Consider the following 19,410-nt stretch of genomic DNA (forward strand, 5'->3'; position numbering starts at 1 on the left):
CGCCTTGTTCTGTGCTGTGTAATCAGACCAGGCTTGCTGGGGTCATGGCACTCCCTGTTTCCTACCCAGACCAGGGCATGAGGGCCCTGCCCTTCCATGCCAGCTCTTGTCTCAGGTTCCATGAGGGAAGTTAGCTCAAATGCAGGGGTTATGAGGTACCTGCTGAGTTGCAGCCATACCCATGGCAGGCTTGATGCTGTGTACTGGTGCTGCTGTGGTCTTGGGAACTTGTGTCACTGCCCTTCTGGTATGAGGTGCTCTGTCCCTTGCCCTCACCAGCCTGGCCCCATGACCCTTTGCCTTCCCTTGTGTGAACTTCATTGGCCAGCCCTTAACCTATCGTCAGCATCATTATAATCTACTTCCTTGTGTTGATTTGTTGTCTTACTGATTTGTGGCCTTAAAGAGGCCCAGACAGGAGTGTGGCTTATCTGTGGGCTTGTGTGGCTAGTGCCTTTGCAGGCAGGTACATTATCAAATGTGTGTGGCGCGGGTTATGTGCAGCTCAAAGTCATGGTTATCAGAGTGACCCTCCTCTCTTTCCCCAGCAACAGAGAGCTCAGAGTCATCGCACTGCATGTCAGCCACCGGCTCCAGCGGCTCCGACAGTGGCTGTGTCTCCAGCGTCCCACAAGAAAGCTTCTGTGAAGACATGGGCTCACCCCCTTACATGCCTGTAGGCTCACAGCACAGCTCTGCCATGGAGGGCAGGCCCAGGTTCACAAACAGCCAGTACATTTCTGCAGTAAGTGCAAGCAGCCAAAACACTCTCTTCACTTTGCCTGCTCCTGCAACTGCCTCCCCAGTTCAAGCCACTGCCTCTCACAGGGGGACCGAAGATGCTGCTTTTGGGCTTGGGGTGACTGTGGGGAAGTGACATTCTCTCTTGCAGAGACTCGCCCCCTCTGGGGTGGGCAAGAGCCCCTCTGGTGCTGGAGCCACTCCTCCGGTGGCCAAGATCCCTGAGGAGATGAGCTGGAAAGGACTTGCAGTGCTGGAGGCTGCACAATGAGGAAATGCTGCACAAACAGGAGCTATAATGCTGCCATGGGCTGGGGTACATATATAACCTCTTGGAATGGCTGGAGCTCTACTGTAGATGCTGCCAAGCTCCTTTCCAGGGATGTTTGGGCCTTTTTTGGGGAATGATTAGATGGAGGAGTGGGAGCCTGTTGCTCTGAGATGTCAGTGTGTTCTGAGAGTTCTCAGCTGCTTCCCTTCCCACTAGATCCTGTCCTGATGCTGTTGTCCTCTAACCCTGTACTAACGCTGGCTTCTCTCTTCTGCAGAAAGCAGGCCAGGTCACCATAAGTCCCTCAAGAATAGTGTGAGCCCCTCGGCCCCGCCTCAGGAAGTGGAGTTGTTGTAAGTAGCCCCCGCAGGGGATTTTCCAGCAGTTGTGAGTGCTGGTCAGGTTTGTCAGTAGCTCTGAGTCAGGGGAACCTCACCTCAGCTCCTCTGTGAGTTTTCCCCCTGCATTCCTGACTGGTGTCTGAGGCTCTGATTCATCTGGTTACAGAGGGGGAGCTCCCATGGAGCCACGCTCTGATGCTTTCTGCCTTGCAAAAGCAAAACCACCAAAATCATGTTCAGGTAGTAGAGGCTTGACCACCTCCTGAGTGTTCAGATGAGCTGCTTTCCTCTGAATGCTGCCCACCTGTCTAACCACTAATCTACTTCTTGTGGCTGTTTGCCAAAATCCTGCTCTTAGTCCCTCTGAACTGCCTTGGGGAATCACAGTATTCTCCCCAAGGTGGATTTATCACACAGTTTCCTTTGAACCTCCAAAGGAATCAGTACTTCACCAGGCAGAGGAACCTGCTAGTTGATGGTCCTGAGGGACCTGCCAGATGTTGCTCCTGTATTTAGTGATTTTGGGAGGATGTCTTGTTTGCGAGGAAGTCAGAGTTGATCCAGGAAGGGTGAGCCCTGACAGGACTTGCAGTCAAGCGGGCTCCTGCTCGTGACTGGCATATGTAATGTCAGGACCCACTCAAACCAGCCTGCTCCTGGCTCAGCCTTTTCCTCTCTGTCTTTAGGGCTGAGCCTCCCTTTTCACAGGGAGCAGAGGGGTACAAGCATGAGAGAGGCAGGATTAGGGCTTGAATGGTCAAGGAACAGAGTGGTGAATGGCTTGTAGGTTTGGTTCTGTGAGATGTGACACCACACAGGTGTAGGAGTTCAGAACCAGCCAAGGTTCCGATTTAAGATCCTGAGCCCCTTCTGGAGGGTCACAGATGAGAATTTTGAAGTGGCCACAGAAGCGGTAGGGGCAGCAGCAGTCCTGAGGCACAGAGGCAGATCTCCACATGGGAGAAGAGCTTTGCTTCTCCTGCAAGGCTCTTCCACTAAAATACTCTTTCCCCACCAAAATTTACCTCTGACAAACAGTGGATTTCAAGTGTTTTGTGAAGTCACTGCTGGCCAGGACAGAGGGACCTGTGGGATCCCACCACATCCCGGGAGTGCAGCTGGTCTAACCCATTGCACGGTGCTGTGTTCCAGGTTTGATTGCCATTTCAAACTCACTGAAGACCTCAGGCCTCTGACCAGCAGAAGGAGACAGTCTTCATCCATGAAGATATTTTTTGCCCATTATGAGGCTCTTTCAAACAGCCCAAAATCTGACCTCTGCCTGAGGCGAAGTCCCAGGAAGGCTTCTGTCAACTAAGTGTAATAGCTTTGGTGTTGGATGGGACCCTGGGCATTTAAAACTCGTTAGCCCTATATTTATAAGTAATAAGTAACATAGCAGTTTGAAGAAAAAAAAAGTATTATTTTTAAAGCTATGAGTTGTACAGATTTTTATTACAAGTGACTCTGTTACTATTTGTTCTGTAAGCTGCACATTTTATAAAGTTTTTGGAAGGGCATGAAGAGAAATTGAGATATTTAAAAAAAGTAGTATAACTTTCTGTTTCAGGGTTGTATTGACCTGAAGCTCAAGATTTAACGTCCTTCCTTATGTTCTAAATATGTCTATCATAGCAATAATTTATTTCCTTGGCTTAACACTTTCATTCTAATAAAAGCAATTCCATTGTTATGAATTATTTCTTCAGATGGTTCTTCCAGTGCCTTGGTGTTGAGCTCATCTCTCTCATGGCCATCTGTCAGCTCTGCCACTCTGCCTGTGCCACCTCTGCTCTAAGTGACTGCCAGCTCCACCTGTAAATCCTCAGTGCACTCACGGGAGAAGGGGGAGATGCCCAGGCAGAGACTCCCCTGATGCCGGTGGGGAGGCTGACAAGAGAGGGGCTTTGGAGCAGCCAGCAGGGGTGTCAGTAGGAGTGAGGAAGAGGGAGCTGTCTGGTGGAGCTCAGGAGGCACCAACATTCCCGGCTCTAATTTTAGCCACTTGCCCCTTGCTGTCCCAGTGCAAGTCTCTCTCTCGCCCTGCTGGCTCAGGTTCCTGTGGCTTAGTTCAGGCTCCATTGTGCTTTGTCCTGGCTGTGCCCCTGGTTTTGGAGTGACAGGGACTGGCTCCTTGCTTCACCTCTGACTCATCCCCTCTTCTGGTACTTCAGTCCCACTGTTGTGGCTTGTTTGAGGAGCTTTGGATGGTGCTGGCATTCGAGACCAACAGGTTTTGAGTGTAATGGGTTGATGATAATGCTGAACTTTAAGTGCATGTTGTTTGAAGTAACACAGCGTAACTGGAGAACAAATGAGCCCTGTGTTCCAAGGTGGCTTTTTCATGAGTAACATCCAAGGTCACTGCGTGGCTGTGACACCCTCCCTCTGTTCTTGGACAAAATAAAAATTAGCATTTTTGAAACAGTAGTTACTTGGCTGCCAAGTTCCTGTTTACTTATGGTTTATGCAGGGCTGTAAATCAGGCTCCTGCAGGTGTGAGAGAAGAGCCACATTTGGCCTGAGGAAGAAGATGGAGTAGTAATTTATTTAACTGCAGTTTTCTCCCCTTGGCAGACTGGGGTGCTACACCCCCCAGCCACCCTGGAGACAGTGTTCCTTCAAGTTTGGAAACTCCTGTACTGTATATAAAACACTTGTTTATTTTTAATAAGCTGGATGTTTTTAAACCTTGTTCTTTTTTCAGACAACAAAGAAAATACAGTTTGACACCTTTGTACAAAATTGTGTGGGAAACAGTTATACAGGGAATATTTTACAAGTTACTATTTTGAGATAATTGCTGGGTTAATGCAAGGGTTTGGGGCTGTCAAGACAGCAGTAGCTCAAGTCACAAGAGGGAGAGAACTTACTAATGCAACAAGAGGAACATGAAACTTCTGGAATTTCTCAGTTTCAAAGGTTTCTAAATTGCTGGAAAAACCTTTAGTATTGTTTACCTGACACTCGTTTTTTCAGGGTTTGATTGATTTGTCTAATAAAGGTTATTTTCTTTATATGAATCTTATTTGCATTGTGTCATGATTTCAGCATGGGAACCTGGGCTGCAGAAGGAGACAGGACTGAGAGGAGCAGTTGTCCTTGGGATGTGTAAATACCCCCTCAGAGTACTGGGGACAGGTTGAAGTAACATTTCTCTGACCAAATCAAATCCAGCAGGTTGTTAGGGTGAGGCTGATGGTGCCTGTCATTTTAAACACTGAAAAGTACGCAAACAATTTTTTCCATACCTGGCACGCAAACAATGAGAAAAAAATGTTTGGTTTTATTGGCATAATTAGAAATCTTTCCTTTGCTGACCTTGATTTCCAAAGAGTCTGAGCTGCATGTCAGGAATCCCAGATTAGACAATACATTTTTGAGAGGGTGCGACTAAATTAAATGGGCTCCTAAAACAGAGGTGTTTCCCTGAAATCTTTGTCAGAGTTGGAACTTTCCATACTTTTTCCAGCTATTGACTTTCTACAGGTGACATTCTCTGTCCCTTCTTTCTTTTTTTTTTCCCCATTTAACTAACTGGGGTAGATAAAGTCTGATACTGAAAAGCAGGAATCCCACTCTGCTCTGTGACAGTGATGACACACATGGAAAATTCATCCTGGCATTTTCCATAGGGAATCCCCTGAAGAGGGTAGATGGGTTCAGTGGAATGTTAGGAACAACACCATTATCTCTGCTAGAAATGGACATTGTGCTTGGCCCTACCCAGTCTGTGCTCCCCACAATTCCCAGGCATAGTTTGGCCATTCAGGTGTTAGAATTACAAAATCCTGCAATGGGTTGGAAGAAACCTTAAAGGCCCCCTCATTCCACCTCACAGCCGTGGGCAGTGACACCTTGCACTGGCCCAGGTCACTCCAAGCCCTGTCCAGCCTGGCCTTGGACACTTGCAGGAATGGGGAATGCAAGAATTCTAATTTTTTGGAATGTGGAATACTCACAGAACACTGGTGTTTTAAGCCATCTCAGTTTCTTAGGATTGATAAATTCTATAAACATAATACATTGCTGTGCCTGTGAAGGGAGAGCGTCCTCTAAGCTCCCTGAGTCCTCCTGACCACTGCAGTTTTGGAAAATATTTTTCAGCCTTAGAGCAGGGACACCAGCAGAGGGGGCAGATGGAGTATTTTTCAGAATCTGACTTTGCTGATCCTGCCCTAAAAAAAAACCAAACAAAATTCTGAAGAGAGGTGCAATTTTCCTTTTTGTTAAAAATGTGCAGACAATGCACAAATCTGTGTTCTGGTTTGGGTTGGAAAGGGCTTTAAAAATTGAAACCTTGTTCCAACCCCCTGCCATGGACAGGAACACCTTACAATAGATCAGGTTGCTCCAAGCCTGGTCCAGCCTGGCCTTGAACACTTCCAGGGATGGGGAATGCAAGAATTCTGATTCAGTGGGATGTGTTCCTGGCCATACCTCAACAGGTCCATGGTAAATGTGATCGTTCACCCTTTGTTAATGCAGTAATGCACTAATGAGTTCTGCTGGTCTTCCAGCCTTTGGAGAGAGAACACCTTTAAACACTGCCTAAAAAGAAAAGAAAAAAATTTAAATGCACAATGTTAATATTTGATGTCAGAAATATCAAGCAGCATAACATTTTTGAGACGATCAATTAAAAAAAAAAAGTAAAAATTGGAAATCAGAAGAAACTCTGAGTTTAGACAAAACTTGGAGGAAATGTAGGTATTAATGTTTGAAAATAGACATTTTGTCCAGCCAGGATGTACAGACTCACCCTTCACTGGCACAAGACAAAATTACACTGTAATTAAAGTACTTGTAGCTGTATATCAAATTAAATCTCCCTTAGAGATACCCATTTAATATTTTCATTTATGCAGATACAGAGTAGGGGAAGAGGAGGAACTGTCACTTTCCTGTTGCACATGACAGTAAATTCAGTGGTGTCCCATTAGAATTAATTTCTTTTCAGGCCACCTGAACCTCCTCACAGAGCAGTAGAAAGGGCAATACCACTTTCTCCAGATTAAAACATTTGCATTCAATAAGATGGGGCAGCAGAAAATTACCCTCAAACACAACAGCTGCTTTCTTTAACTGTAGTTAATTAAAAACAAAACCATTAAATGAGCTCTTATGAGAAGGTCAAGCATGAAATTTGGAACAGTTTTTGTGCTCACAATCAGGGCAGATGAGTTGAATGTGAGAATTATTTGTTTGGATACCTGTCAGGAGTGTTCGATACAAAGTTAAATTTTTCACAAACTCTGGGACATCCTTCTGCAAACAATCTTACCTAAGAATGAAAAAAGAACAGAAAATCCCACTTTTCCTGCAAGAAAGGCTTCAGCTGCAAAATTAATGCTGATACAGTAAATTCAACACAGATCAGAAAAGAAAACTTTGAGGTCTGTGTGTAAAAATGAAGGTGCTTAAACACAAAACTGTGTTGGTCAATGAATAATTTATGATTATCAGATTTACCTTGTGCAAGAGCTTCTTTCCACAACAGAGATTCAGGAAACAGAGTGACTTTACTTTTGGGAGTTGAGAAATACCAATCACTGACATCAAAATGAATTAACTCTTCTTCTGCAGATCCCACAACGCTCTCTGCTTCCTCCACACAGAAAACATTGAGGGGCAGAAACAAACCTGTAAATTCTAGACTACCCTGATGTCTGGAACGTTTTTAGGCTATTTCTCATATAAATGGCCACAGAAAAGGGAGTCAAAAGCATATCTGGAAAAGGTGGGATGGGGAAAAATCCTCTGTAAATAGATGCAAGAATAAAAATCAGTAGCTTCCAGAGACAGCTCCAGACTGCACTGATAATCAAAGATGATGTGGGGAACAAGACTTAATTTTCATGGATAATCTCATCAACTTCTTATTGCTGGTACTGTTCAAGCAAGAAAGATGAAAAGATTTAAGAAAAACAACTGGATAGCAAAATCTTGGTATTTCTGAGGCTCAATCCAATTTTCGTGGACAATGGAAGAAAGACAGCACCACCAAAAAACCCTCATGGCACCATTCCTCCAAGGAAAGTATTCCCACACATTCCTGAGGGAATTCAGGCAGCTCAGGCTGCTGCTTGATGGGATCAGCAGCTCCCCCCGCACAAAGGGGTCTCACCCCTGCTCCCAGGCATGGCCTGTGCCTCCCCATCCTATCCCCATCCCCATCCCCATCCCCATCCCCATCCCATCCCCATCCCCATCCCATCCACCCTGGAGGAAGGGGCAGGGCTGCAATTTACCTAAAAGCCAATTAACACAATGCTGATGTGACAGATCTCTTTAATTAGATGCTCTTTGTGTCATTTCTCTTAGAGCAGGAAACAGGTGATGAGCAAGACCCAAAGAATAAAAAAAGCCAAGAAAACCTGGAATGTGACAGCTAATAAATTAACTAATAAATTTGATCATGTGGGATTTTTAGTTAAAAAAACCTAAAGAGGGCTTTAGATAAAGATATAGGACTGCTCATCAATACTTTATTAATATTTTATTAATATGCATTAATATTTTATTATTAAAATATTTTAAACTATTTTGCAAAATAATATTTTTTAGCTTCCTCTGAAGATAAGGTCAGAATTTTTAAAAAGAGCATCAATATGAATACAGGCTAACTCCACATGTTAATATCTATATTATATATGTGTTTATAATTTATGCTTTAAATATTAATATCTAAATAAATCTGTACAATAACAACTGCAATTCTGGGGCTGTGTCACACCTCAGGGATGAGTTTATATGTCGTGAACATTCTCTTAGGTTTACCCATTATCATCTCTGCTTGTTACTACTGGAAATCCCAGCTGACTTAAAGATAATTTGTTTAATTTCTTTATTAATAAGCTTTCCAGACAGTGTTTCACGGGCTGGTTTTTGTGTCAGGTTTATGGCTTTGGAGTCTCTGGTGTCTGATGTTCTCTGCTGGTTGACATGACTGCAAAAAAACATGAAATAGAAGAGCTGTTGGATGCTTTTAGATGGCAGATCTGATAGGGATGATGAAAGAAGGGCAGCCAGATGGTGTTTTAGGATAAGGGGGAAATGTTTTCAGAAAAAAAAAAATTAAAACCTAAAATAAGGATATTTTTATTATCCCATTGATAAATAAGCAGTGCATGATCAAATGCCTGTCACTGTTGTCCTCTCCAGGCCGTGCAGTGTGAGCCCACCGACAGCTCCAAGCTTCGGTACCGGGCAGATCTCGGTGCCTGTGGAGTTTTTGTGATTCCACTCAGCTCGGTGTTTGTCACCCGCTGTCCCCTGGCCGTGCTGGCCCAGCAGCCTCCCGGATTCCCGGGAAAACAACAGCCCTGGGCTCCCTGTGCTTCCCAAAGCTCTGGCTCAGTGCAGCAAGAAATCCTTGCTGGATGCAGGAGGGCAGAAGGATGGACCTCAACAGACAGGAGCCTCGCTGGATTTTGTAATTCACCTTGAAATCTACTGGGCAATAATCCCAAGAAAATGATGTTGCATGACTGTCCCAAGACAGGCTAAATCTGTAGCAATAAAGTGAGCAGGAGGGTGCTGAGCTTTTCCCTCCTTTGCTTCATACCCTCCTGTTCCTGTCTTGCATAAGGCAGGGATAACTGCAGATGCTGCAGGGAAGTGTTTAAATCCAAAGCAAAAATCTGTTTGCAATTAGGTCTAAGAAAAAAAAAATCCATAGAAACTTTTCTGTTTAAAATTGTTTCCTGACATCACCTGAGCTTCCTGCCAAAAGTCCAGATTATCTTGGTGTGCTTCAGATTTTATTGCTTGTTTAGGCTATTTTTTTCACACACCTATGCAGGAATGCTTGGAAAATGTCTCTATTTTTTTTCCTTAGAAGTGTGTTTGAGATAAATACTTCAAAGCAATGGCATTAGGGTTTGTTTAAACTCACACCACGTTACACTCACAGATATTCATTGCTTCCAAGGGCTCAGCAGCACCACTGGAAAGGCTCCGAGGGACTTATCAGACATGGGGGAAACTGTACAAAAGTGATTCATTTCTTGTAACATTTATGACCCTTTGTGATTCTGGGGATTTGGGGTTTGTTTTCTTATGTCTTGTCTCATCCCAAAGGGATTATCTGATTCGGTAGCTGGATGAAAGGCTTTAGGGAAGCCGTGTAGCAGCTTCCATCCTACAAGAGATGGATCAGGCTGCTGCTTCCAGCATCTCCAGGAATCAAACACCCACACAAAACTGGAAGGATCCTTCAGAGCCTCCTGGGCACCGAGTAAATGAGGGCTGATGTGGTTTATAAGGCTCATGAGAACTTACACAGAACAACCACACACATGTGGTGCCAGGGCCAGCTGTGCCCTGTGGGCATTTTCCAGGAGCTTGGAGTCATGGTACAGCAAGAGTGGAGTTACTCTTGAGAAGCCAGAGCACCATAGGATGGATGCATGGGCTGCTGAAGGACCAAAACAAGCTTTTCTCCAAACAGAATGTGCAGCCTCTCACAGGCAGCTCTGGAGATTTTCTGCTGTGTAACCTCAGAACTGCAGCACCTGTAAGCTCACCCACCCTTCTCCCTGTGGTTCCTCTGAGGAGTTGTTTAGGAAAAATATCCGAGTTGCCAAGTGCTATTTCCAAGACTGGAAGTGAAACAATTGACTAAACCCCAGGAGCCCAGGGCTGTTCTGCAGGGCAGAGGTGTGGGCTGCTCACAGGCAGGGACAGCTCAGCTCTCATGGCAGGACATGGTACCTGTGTGTTCCCGGAATTCCACTGGAATTCCTCCAGCCGTGTATGCCCCCCACTGCTGGCAAGTGGATGGATTTGGGACACAACAGAGAGCTGTTTTGGTGACCACTATCACACATTGTACCCTTAATGAGGCTGGAACTGGTCACAGACTTCTAAACCAAGTCCTGAAAATGCCAGTTCAGTGAGTGGCACATCAGGAATATTCTGTGTCTGATGAAACCTTTTAATTTTTTTTTAGAAAAATACCTTAGGTCAAAACAAGAGAGAGGAGATTTGCCTTTTGCAATCACAGAGCTCCACTGATGTGCTTCCAGCTGCCTTAGCACATGCTGTTGATCTCTTGGAACAGTTTCTATCAGTTATTAACGATTGTCAGCAAGCTCTGCATGAAATCTTAAAATGAATCTTGGCTGTAGATACAAGTTTTGAAATACAGAGCTCTGGGCTACAAGCTTAGAGCTCCAAGTACAAATGTTTTAAAATGTGATTTTGAATAAATGGAAATCAGCCTGGAGAAGAGAGGAGGAGACCTTAGAGGATCTCCTAGTCCCTAAAGGGGCTCCAAGAGAGAGGGAGGGAGACTTTGGACAAAGGCATGGAGTGACAGGACAAGGGAGAACGGCTTCACACTGACTGAGGGCAGGATTAGGTTGGGTATTAGGAAGAAATTCTTCCCTGTGAGAGTGGTGAGGCCCTGGCACAGGTTGCCCAGAGCAGCTGTGGCTGCCCCATCTCTGGAAGTGTCCAAGGCCAGGTTGGACAGGGCTTGGAGCAGCCTGGGATAGTGGAAGCTGTCCCTGCCCATGGCAGGGGGTTGGAACTAAAGGATCTTTAAGATCCCTTCTAGTCCCAAGCGTTTTATGGTTCCATGATGAAATCAGTGTATCAGTTTTGGAAAAATATCCTTGCAGCAGGTGCCCTTTCCCAAATGCCTGTTTATAATTTAATCTCTTTTCTGCAACAATATTGCCCATTTCTTTACTATCCACTGACTGTCCTGCTGCAGCAGATGGCTAAAGAGAGCAGCCCCACTGCTCCCAAAATACCTCTTCCAGCTGAGAAATGCACCAGTCATGAGAAATGCATCCCCACTAGGAAGAGGTGCATCACACATCTGTGTGCACACAGCTCTGGGTGGTTCTGGAGTTCAGAGCAATTGTACAATTTTGCTCTGTACAGGGAACAAAACAGACATGAAATATGGACCATGTTCAGTTTTACCTTGCATGGTATCTCATGTTGTATTTAAATCTGGTGAATCCAAACCTTGCCTTCTGTTTTCTTTCTCTGCATCTTCCTGCTTCCATCTCCCCCTGTGTTCTTACAACTCTGCCGCAGTTATTACATTAACAAAATGCAGGGATGAGTCCTGGATAATAATATTTTATCTGGAACCATGCCATGCTGGGAAGATGGTAATTTAGTTAATTGGATTCCATCTAGAAGGGTACTGAATCAATATTCCAGCACAGTGCTGGAGCACGTGGCTGGCAATGAAGTTCTGCCTGGAACACACGTGGCCAAACAAATCTCAGGGCACTGACAGGAGGAGTTTGAATTCGACTCATGGGTTTAGGTGATAGAAGCTGCACTCTGAATCTTGTCTGAACACGATTTACAACCTTGTCTGTGTATTTTGGAAAGCATTGTCCATTAGGCTAGCAGTGAAATGGAAAAGTACTGAGGAAGCAGGGCAGGTACAGCTCCACAGGGAAGAAGTTTTGCCTGGCCCAAGACCAAGGACGTGCTCTGTACCAGCTCAGTGCCCTCCAAGGAGGGATGTCCCCTTGGGAGCAGATGTTTGGACAACATATGAGCTCTTCTTGGTGATCCTGCCCAGGGACAGAAAGGGTAAAATCTCCCTGGGCATATTGGTATCCACTATCTCCCTCTTTTAGGAGCAAATCTATATTCTTGAGGACTAGAGTAATTCATCCTCATCAGTATTTCTGATCAAATTGCTTCTGATCCTAGAGAAAAATTACCTCCCAGAGGAGCCAGTTCCCTCATCCCCAGCACACAACTTGCTGTCAAAGCATGAAGCACATTAGCCATGACCTCAGACGATTTTAGAAAATCTCTAGGGAAGGGACCTTGAGGGCAGAAAACACATTTTACAGCTGAATTAATTGCAACCACCTTCTGGGCTGTGCATCTCAGTGGCAAGGTGGGACATCATCTTGTAAAAGATTCTGGGTTTGCCTAAAACCCAGAGGAGGTGGCAGGGCACCACAGGGGACAAGGTCTGGCATATCTGTCCACCACGGGAGGGAGCATGGCCAGAGAGTGGCCAAGGGGAAGAGGCAAGGGGGTGTCCTAGGGTGATGTTATGGTGTTTCTATCTCCAATCGTGTGTCCTGATTATGTTTGGTATTATGTCCTGTGCTTCCAGGACTGAGTCTGAGAGTGAAGCTTTGTTTTGTCTTGTTATCAGCCGGCTCACCTCCCCCATGGTCTATGTTTAGGAGAGGTTTTAGCTCGGCTTGCTTGCTTGCTTGCTTGCTTGCTTGCCTGCTTGCTTGCCTGCTTGCTCGCTTCTGCCTTTTTCTTTCCTTCGCTTTGCCCTTGCTTTCTGCTTATTAGTTAGTTCAGCTAGGCAGTCCAACTTTTTCCCTGGACTGTTTTCTCTTCCACCCCGTCCCCTCCCTCTCCTGGATACCATCTGAACGGACGGGGACCTGGGAACCCCAAGAAACACCGGGAGGCTACACTTTGTCACCTGCAGCAGTCATCCCCAGCGCCAGAGACTGATAACTGAGCGACCACTCGCCAGAGAGACTGAGTTTGTCATCCCTTCAGAACGGTGAAAGAGTTTTTTTGTCAGCTGGTGTTGTCTTTTTTCCCTGTGCTGGGGAGTGTCTTGCTTGTTAAATAAACAGGTTTTTTCTCCCACTCTTCTCCGAGGAAATTCTTCCCGAACCCGGTGGGGTGGGGGGGGAGGAGTCGTGGGGTTTGCTGTCTGGGGGCTCCTTCTGGAGGTTTTCCCCCAAATTTGCCCAAAACCAGGACAGGGGGAAAGAGAAAATATCTTCGTGCCTGGAGCTTGGATCAACGCACACAACACAAACACTGGCTGGGACACCTTCCTCTGCTGGCTCCCCTGCTGCCAGGGAATTACAGGCTGGCTGCAAAGTGTCTGTCTGTCTGGGGCTGGTGTGGAGCCAAGCCCAGAGCAGATGCTTGGCCAGAGGAAGGCCATTAGCATGAGGAGATGGCTGCAGGCCCTTTGGTTTGGGCAGTGTCACTTTTCATCACACAGAGTGCATCTGCCTCAAGGTCTCCGCTGTCTCAGCAGCCTGTGGCACCACTTCAAGCTTCACTGGGCAAAGAGCTGGAGCTGCTGGTCCTGGGGAAGTTTCTTCAGGTTTTGGTCAAGTGCTGAGCACTCCAGCTCAGCCCCTCCTTGTCAGTCCTGTGCTCCACTGCCAACCACTCCGGGACCCTCTGCTTTCCTGCCCCCACTGCTCAGGAAGGCTGGTGTTCAAAGGCCATATTCCTTGCTCTTACCTGTGTGTCCACCTGAATTCGACCACGTTGAGGAGCTGTGTGATGTATCTGTAGTGCAGGTCACAGGCACAGCACTGCAGATGCTGTTCCTAAAGGGCATTCAGACCGTCCTGCAAGGATGAATGGGGGAGCCTTGGACAAGCACACACAGAGCCAACAACTCTCAGGAGATCATTACACTGCTATTTAGTAAGATTCCCCTTTTTGATGAAGACCCAGATCAATATCTTGTTCTTCCCAGAAAGTTGTTCCAATCACCTCCAAGGACACGATTTTTTTCAGGCTGATCTGGGGCACTTTGCAACCAACAGATCCAGTCGGTGTTTACTGACACGAATTCTCCTGAGATGCCTTCTCCATGCTGGGAACAGCATCCACTGGAGCTGCCTCCTTGAGAGCCAAGAAGGCTGGAGGGGAAAAATTCTGTGTAAACTGTGGAGAAAGTAGTGGAGGACTTGAAGAGGCACTGGAGTGGGTGAGGAGCATCTTTATGCAGGGGGTGGCAGCACGTGGGAGCTGTGACAGCTGTGAGCTGTTACCTGATATATGCAGGGGCTCCACAGGCTGTGAAGAAGCTGCTGCTGTTCAGGATTCAGAGCAGGCAGAGGCCAGCTGATGGAGTTGGCTGTCCTGGGAGATCCTGCAGTCCCTGCCTTGGATGAGCCATCACCTGAGCAGCAGTGGCATCACCTCAGCAGCAGGGTGGGGAGGCCCTGGCACAGGCTGGCCAGGGAGGGTGTGGATGACCCATTCCTTGGAAACATTCACAGCCAGGCTGGACAGAGCTTGGAACAACCTCATATCCCTGCTCATGGCATGAGAATTGTAATTAGATGGTCTTTAAGGTACCTTCCAACCCAAATATTTCCAGGATTCTATGATTCCCAGTCTTGATTTCCCCGTATCAAAAACACATCAACACCCACAACTCCCCTTCAGAGCTGTCCCCACATGGGAGCTCCTGTGCTCCACAACCAGGGCCTCACACAGGCAGGGGATGAGTCCTGTGGGGCCTGACCTGCTCACCTCTTCCCAAAATAATCTTCCTTTGCCAAGCCTTCAAGGACAGGGCTGAGTCACTTCCACAGAGCTCAAGGCATGCAGGGCAGCCCTGGAAATTCCACAGCCCATTTGTGCAACAGGGCAATGGAGACAGCAAAGGGTTAAAGTCTCCCCGCCTCTCCCTTCACAAGCCACAGTTTTTTCGAGGAACTTTGGATGCTCAGAAAGAGCCTTAAGGGACAGACGGCCACAAACTCCCTCCAACCTGCTCAAAGGAGAGCTAATATCCCCCAGCCTCACTCCAGCCTACCACTGGTACACTCTCACTGAGGATGGGGCTGGATCCACCCCCCGCCTCCTTCTCCTGTGTTTTCCGTAGCAGGTGTCTGGGACGCAGAGGTGCAGTGCTGTGCCTTGGCAGTGAGTGAGCCTGTCCCAGCCACACGTGTGCCCCTGTCACATCCCTCACAATCTGAGCAGTGCCAGGACCACAGCTGAGGCACCTGGGAATAACCCCCGTGGGTTATTTAGGGAGCCTGGCTCTGAACAGATGACCCTGGAGGTGGATATGCAGCTGCAAATCCCGGCACTGCCACCCCAGCAGCACTTGCAGCAGGCTCAGCCCATGCCTGGGATCGCGGTCACAGTGCCTACACCCAATTCCATGCACTCGCCGGAGTGACCATCCCATCCCGGAGCTGCCGTCCCATCCTGGAGCCCAGCCTGTTCCCAGGGATCGTTACCAGGAGCTCGTGTGTTTGGTTGCAAACAGAGCGGGAGTGGGAGCCAGGCGCTCGTGTTTGTGTGCCTGCGGTTGCTCAGGCAACTCGGGGCCAGCCAGGAGCTGCCAAAACCCTCGGTGGCCAAGGCCAAGCCCCCGGCACAGCTGCCCTGGGGCGGCCGAGCCCCCTCTGAGAGAGCCCCCAGGGGGGCTCCGGCTGCTCGGTCCATGAACACAACCAGAGCGGAGCGTCAGTGCGGACGGGGTTTATTGCAGAGCCGGGTTACAGCGTGGGTCTGCAGCATCCTTTGGTTTGGGCTTCACGAAGGCAGCGGGAGGCCACGGGGATTCAGGTCGGAGACCTTTGCCGATGGCCAGGCAACACCAAACTCTCCCGAGGCGCATCCCGGGGCCGGGCCAGGAGCATCCCGGCAGCTCCGGCACAAACGGCACCGCAGGGTGGGAGCGGTGCTGGGCAAGCGGCAGAGCCAGGCAGGCAGCCCCGAGGGGAGAGCACGGTGGGGAAGGAAGGAGTAACTGTGGTGTAACTGGTGCGGGGTTAAGGCAGGTCCCCGGGAGGGGAGGACAGGCTGCGGGCCCCGGTGGGACAAGGGAGGGCGCCCCGAAAGCCGGGGCTGAGGTAGGGAAGGTCTGGGTGCCGGCGGGGCAGGGGAGCCCTGAGGAGCAGTGCTGTTAGTACGGTGTGGGGCTGCGGGTGACAGGGGACACCGGAGGGGAGAGGGATCACAGCACAGGGTGGGACGGACGCAGCGCTGGGGCAGAGCACGGCGACCTCCCCAATCCCCCCAGCGCTGGGCGGCCGACAAACATCCCGCCGGCCTGGGGCTGGCCCCAGCGCAGCCTCCCGGGCCCCCCCTCACGGGCACGTCCCAGGGCTCAGCACCGACCCACGGCCGGCGCGCAGGGACCGGGCCGGTGGCGCCACGGGCACCCGTCCCTACTTTTTGACTTTGGCGTCGTAGGTGCCCGCGTTCTTGTAGGCACTGACGTAGCCGCTCGTGTCCACGATGTTCTCCCGCCCGCTCTTGCCCTTGCCCTTGCCGCTCTCGTCGAAGCGCTCCTTGTGGGAGCCCGTGTACTTGGAGGTGTCTGTCAGCCTCTCCACGGCTCCCACTGTCTTGGCTTTCTGCAGTGGGGAGATGGGACATGGGAGTCTAGAAGATGCTCCATCCCCTTCCCACACAAGTTCCATCCCTTACCCCACACAAGGTCCTGCCACCCAAGGACCCTGCTGTGCCCTCCGTGCCCTATGCAACCCTCAGGTCCCCCCACTCAACCAGGGCCATGGGGTCTCCTAGAAAGCATCTGCGCTGTGGGCAGAGCTCCTTCCTCCCCTCCCGATGACCACTCCTGCTCCCAGCAGCCCAGGGGCTCCTCACTCACCGTGACGCCCACGTTAATGGGCTCCTTCCCTGCCACCAGCTGGCAGATGGCTTCATACGCCTCCTCTTTGCTCTTGTCCTTAAACCTCTTGGGGGCCAGCTCCTCCAGAGCCTTCTTGAACTCCTCGTAGTTGATGACACGGGCTGTCTTCCCTCTGCAACAACAAAACTCAGGCTGCCACCAGCACGTCTTTGGGTCATGCCTCCAAATGGGATAAGCTGCATTAGAGAGACCCTGGCTTTGTCCTACACCACCCTCAGGTGCCTCTGAAATTCACCCACTTCTGAAATTCAGCTCAGCTGAATGGGTTGGGCTGGGCACAGCTGGTGCTGAGCTCCAGAAGCTTTTCAGCCACAAGCTGTTGAAGTCCCTGTTACCAAAAACCAGGGTGCATGAAAGTGCTCTAGGACTTGGTGCTGGTGTCAGGAGGGGAGTGCATCCATTCCCACTGCTCCCAGCCCGCCTGGGTAGCCCAGCACCCTCTGTCCCCTGGCAGGCATCAATCCTCCAGTCAAATTTGGAAGGACATGCACAGAGCATCTCGTCCTCAAGCTCCTGGTCCTCATCTCTGGGGCAGCACAGCAATCTGCTCTCCTGCATCCCAAAAACCTCCCAGTGCTCAGCTCTGCCTGATCCAACCCAGGAACATGGGAATGCCTGGACAGAGCACGTGGAGGAAGCAGGTTCTCCACTCATCCTTGTTCCCGCACCCTGGTGTGGAGCATGAAGTGTCACTGTGTCCCCAGGGACCCTAAAAACTGTTCCAGGTGCCTTTAGCCCTTCAAGCTGTCCATGCGACCTCCTTGGATCAGAGTCCTTCCCAAGCTTGGGCATTGGCTGGCCAGACACAGGGAAGGGCCACATCCCATGAGACAACCCTCAGCACCCTCCTCTGCTCCCTGTGGCACCTTCTTGAGAGATGGGAACCTGGCAGAGCCAACCAGGCCCACACCAATGCTTGGAATGGGAGCAGGGGCACAATCTCTGCACCAAATCTGAGCTTCCCACCCCCAAATTTGGGTTGATTTATTATTAGGTCTTAGGAGCCACATATCCACCTGAAGGTGAGACACTGCATGACAGCACCCGCAGCTCCATGGCAATGGGATGGACAGCCTGGGCACACAGCAGGGGTAGCACAGCTCTGTGGGGACCCCCACACTCAGACACCACACCCTGCCCCTGCTGCAAAAGCATCCAAGTCACTTACTTCACCTTGGAGAAAACAATGTCCACGTCGGTGCTGGTGACGCTTTTGCCGTCGGTGACTTTGCAGTCTTTGCACAGCTTAGCCCAGTTCTTGCCATTCATCTCCTGTCCCGTTGCCTTGGTGTCACCGTAGATGGCGAATTTGCGGAAGCTCTCTTCCAGGGATGCCATCTCAGCGTTCTCAGCCATGGGGCTGCAGGACAGGGGACAGATGTCACCACCCAAGCTCCTGCTGGCTGCACGGCAGAGCTCAGCTGGCTGCTCGCAGGCCCTCGAGGGCAGCAGGAGGAGGAGGAGGAAGGCTGGCGAGGGTGGAGGCTCTGCAGCAGGATCGGGGTGTTGGCAGCACCTGCGGGCGTGGGGTGAGGGCTGACAGGAGCCTCGGATGAGCCCCGAGGCTGGAAGCCAAGAACGTGTCTTGGGGAATGGAGGCTCCTGGTCGAGAGCTGTCAGCAGCGAGGCTGTCGGCTCCGGGGCTGGCGGGGAGTGAGTGCATCAGCCTGTCCCCTCGGGAATACTCTCCGGGAATGACGCAATGCGTCCGCCTTCCTCCCGCTCGCAGATCGGGAGAACCAGCACCGCCGCCTGCCTCCAGCACCACCTCTCCCCTGCCTGCATCCCCCTGTGCGGAGCTGGCAGCACCCCAGCCCTGTGACCTGCCCCCGGGGGTGGGCCAAGGGTGATGCCCTGGAGAGTGCCAAGCTGCCAACCAGTCTCTGCGCTCCGTGGTGGCGCTGTTGCTGCTGCCCCGTCCCCGCTCCCCCCCTGCCATCGCCTCGCCAGCCTCGCCCTGGCGGCGCAGCATCCCTCAGCACGCGCCGAGCACCCACAGCATCTCAGCCAGGACTGGGCGGGGCCGTACTCCGGGGAGCTGCAGTACCCACAGGGGGGTCTCCGGCACCCCCAGGTGCAGAGCGGGTACCTCGCCCCGTGGGTACCCGGGCGAGAGAGGCCGGGATGGGTCCCCGGAGCCTCGGCAAAGGCCGGGGAGTGGTCCCCAGGACCGTCGTTAGGGAGGATGGGCGTTGCCTGGCGACCGTCGCTAAGGAGGTGCGGCGGGGCGGGGATGCCGCCGGTCGCCTCCCGGTCTCTCTCTCCCGCGGGGTCCCTCCGCCCCGGGCCCGCACGGCCCCGCAGCGCCAGCCAGGGCTCTCCCCGCCTGGCCGGGCGGTCACTGCCGGCGGCTGCGGGATGCCGGGGTAGCGACGACCCCCGCCCGCCCTCCCCCCTGGTTTCCTCCCTCTCGGTGGACGGGCACCGGAGGGGCCGCGGGTGCCGGGGGTCCCGGTCGCTCGGTCACTCACCTCTAGGCCACTCAGTCACCTCCTGGTCACTCGCTCACCTCCCGGCGCCGCGCTCTGAGGCGGGCGGGGGCGGCCAACGCCGCCTGTTTAAGGCGCCGCCATGGCGACGGGAGGGGCCGGGCCGCCCCCGCCCGCCTCCCCCGGGCCGCCGCACGGCGGGAGCGCCCTCGGGGCGGGGAGACGGAGCTCGGCCAG

General features: G+C 50.8%; 2 protein-coding genes and 1 long non-coding RNA gene across 7 annotated transcripts in view; 1 reads left to right on the forward strand and 2 right to left on the reverse strand.

Annotated features, from left to right (window-relative positions):
- Window positions 1-4,376, forward strand: part of PLEKHG4 (pleckstrin homology and RhoGEF domain containing G4) — an 85,241-nt gene extending 80,865 nt beyond the window's left edge. For 2 of the 5 annotated variants that reach the window (XM_014880711.2, XM_088171965.1), the window contains exons 22-24: window positions 549-745; window positions 1,290-1,365; window positions 2,506-4,376. In XM_014880711.2, coding sequence (XP_014736197.2) covers window positions 549-745; window positions 1,290-1,331 — 239 coding nt within the window. In that variant the 3' untranslated portion in view covers window positions 1,332-1,365; window positions 2,506-4,376. Of the gene's footprint in view, window positions 1-548 lie in introns of all 5 variants that reach the window. The other 3 variants (XM_088171963.1, XM_088171964.1, XM_014880712.2) reach the window with 2 other exon arrangements.
- On the reverse strand, window positions 3,289-7,493 carry LOC148222392 (uncharacterized). The gene is made up of 2 exons (XR_015806318.1): window positions 6,567-7,493; window positions 3,289-5,904 (listed from the first exon to the last, which is right to left on the reverse strand). It is a non-coding gene; the product is annotated as an uncharacterized LOC148222392 (long non-coding RNA).
- Window positions 7,494-15,549: 8,056 nt separating this feature from the next.
- On the reverse strand, window positions 15,550-19,360 carry TPPP3 (tubulin polymerization promoting protein family member 3). The gene is made up of 4 exons (XM_014880760.2): window positions 19,216-19,360; window positions 17,913-18,104; window positions 16,703-16,856; window positions 15,550-16,445 (listed from the first exon to the last, which is right to left on the reverse strand). The coding sequence occupies exons 2-4, from the start codon at window positions 18,098-18,100 to the stop codon at window positions 16,257-16,259; spliced, it is 531 nt and encodes a 176-aa protein (XP_014736246.1). The 5' UTR covers window positions 18,101-18,104; window positions 19,216-19,360; the 3' UTR covers window positions 15,550-16,256.
- Window positions 19,361-19,410: the final 50 nt, after the last annotated feature.

This window comes from Sturnus vulgaris, chromosome 12, assembly GCF_052056855.1.
Source record: "Sturnus vulgaris isolate bStuVul1 chromosome 12, bStuVul1.hap1, whole genome shotgun sequence".
Lineage (NCBI taxonomy): Eukaryota > Metazoa > Chordata > Aves > Passeriformes > Sturnidae > Sturnus > Sturnus vulgaris.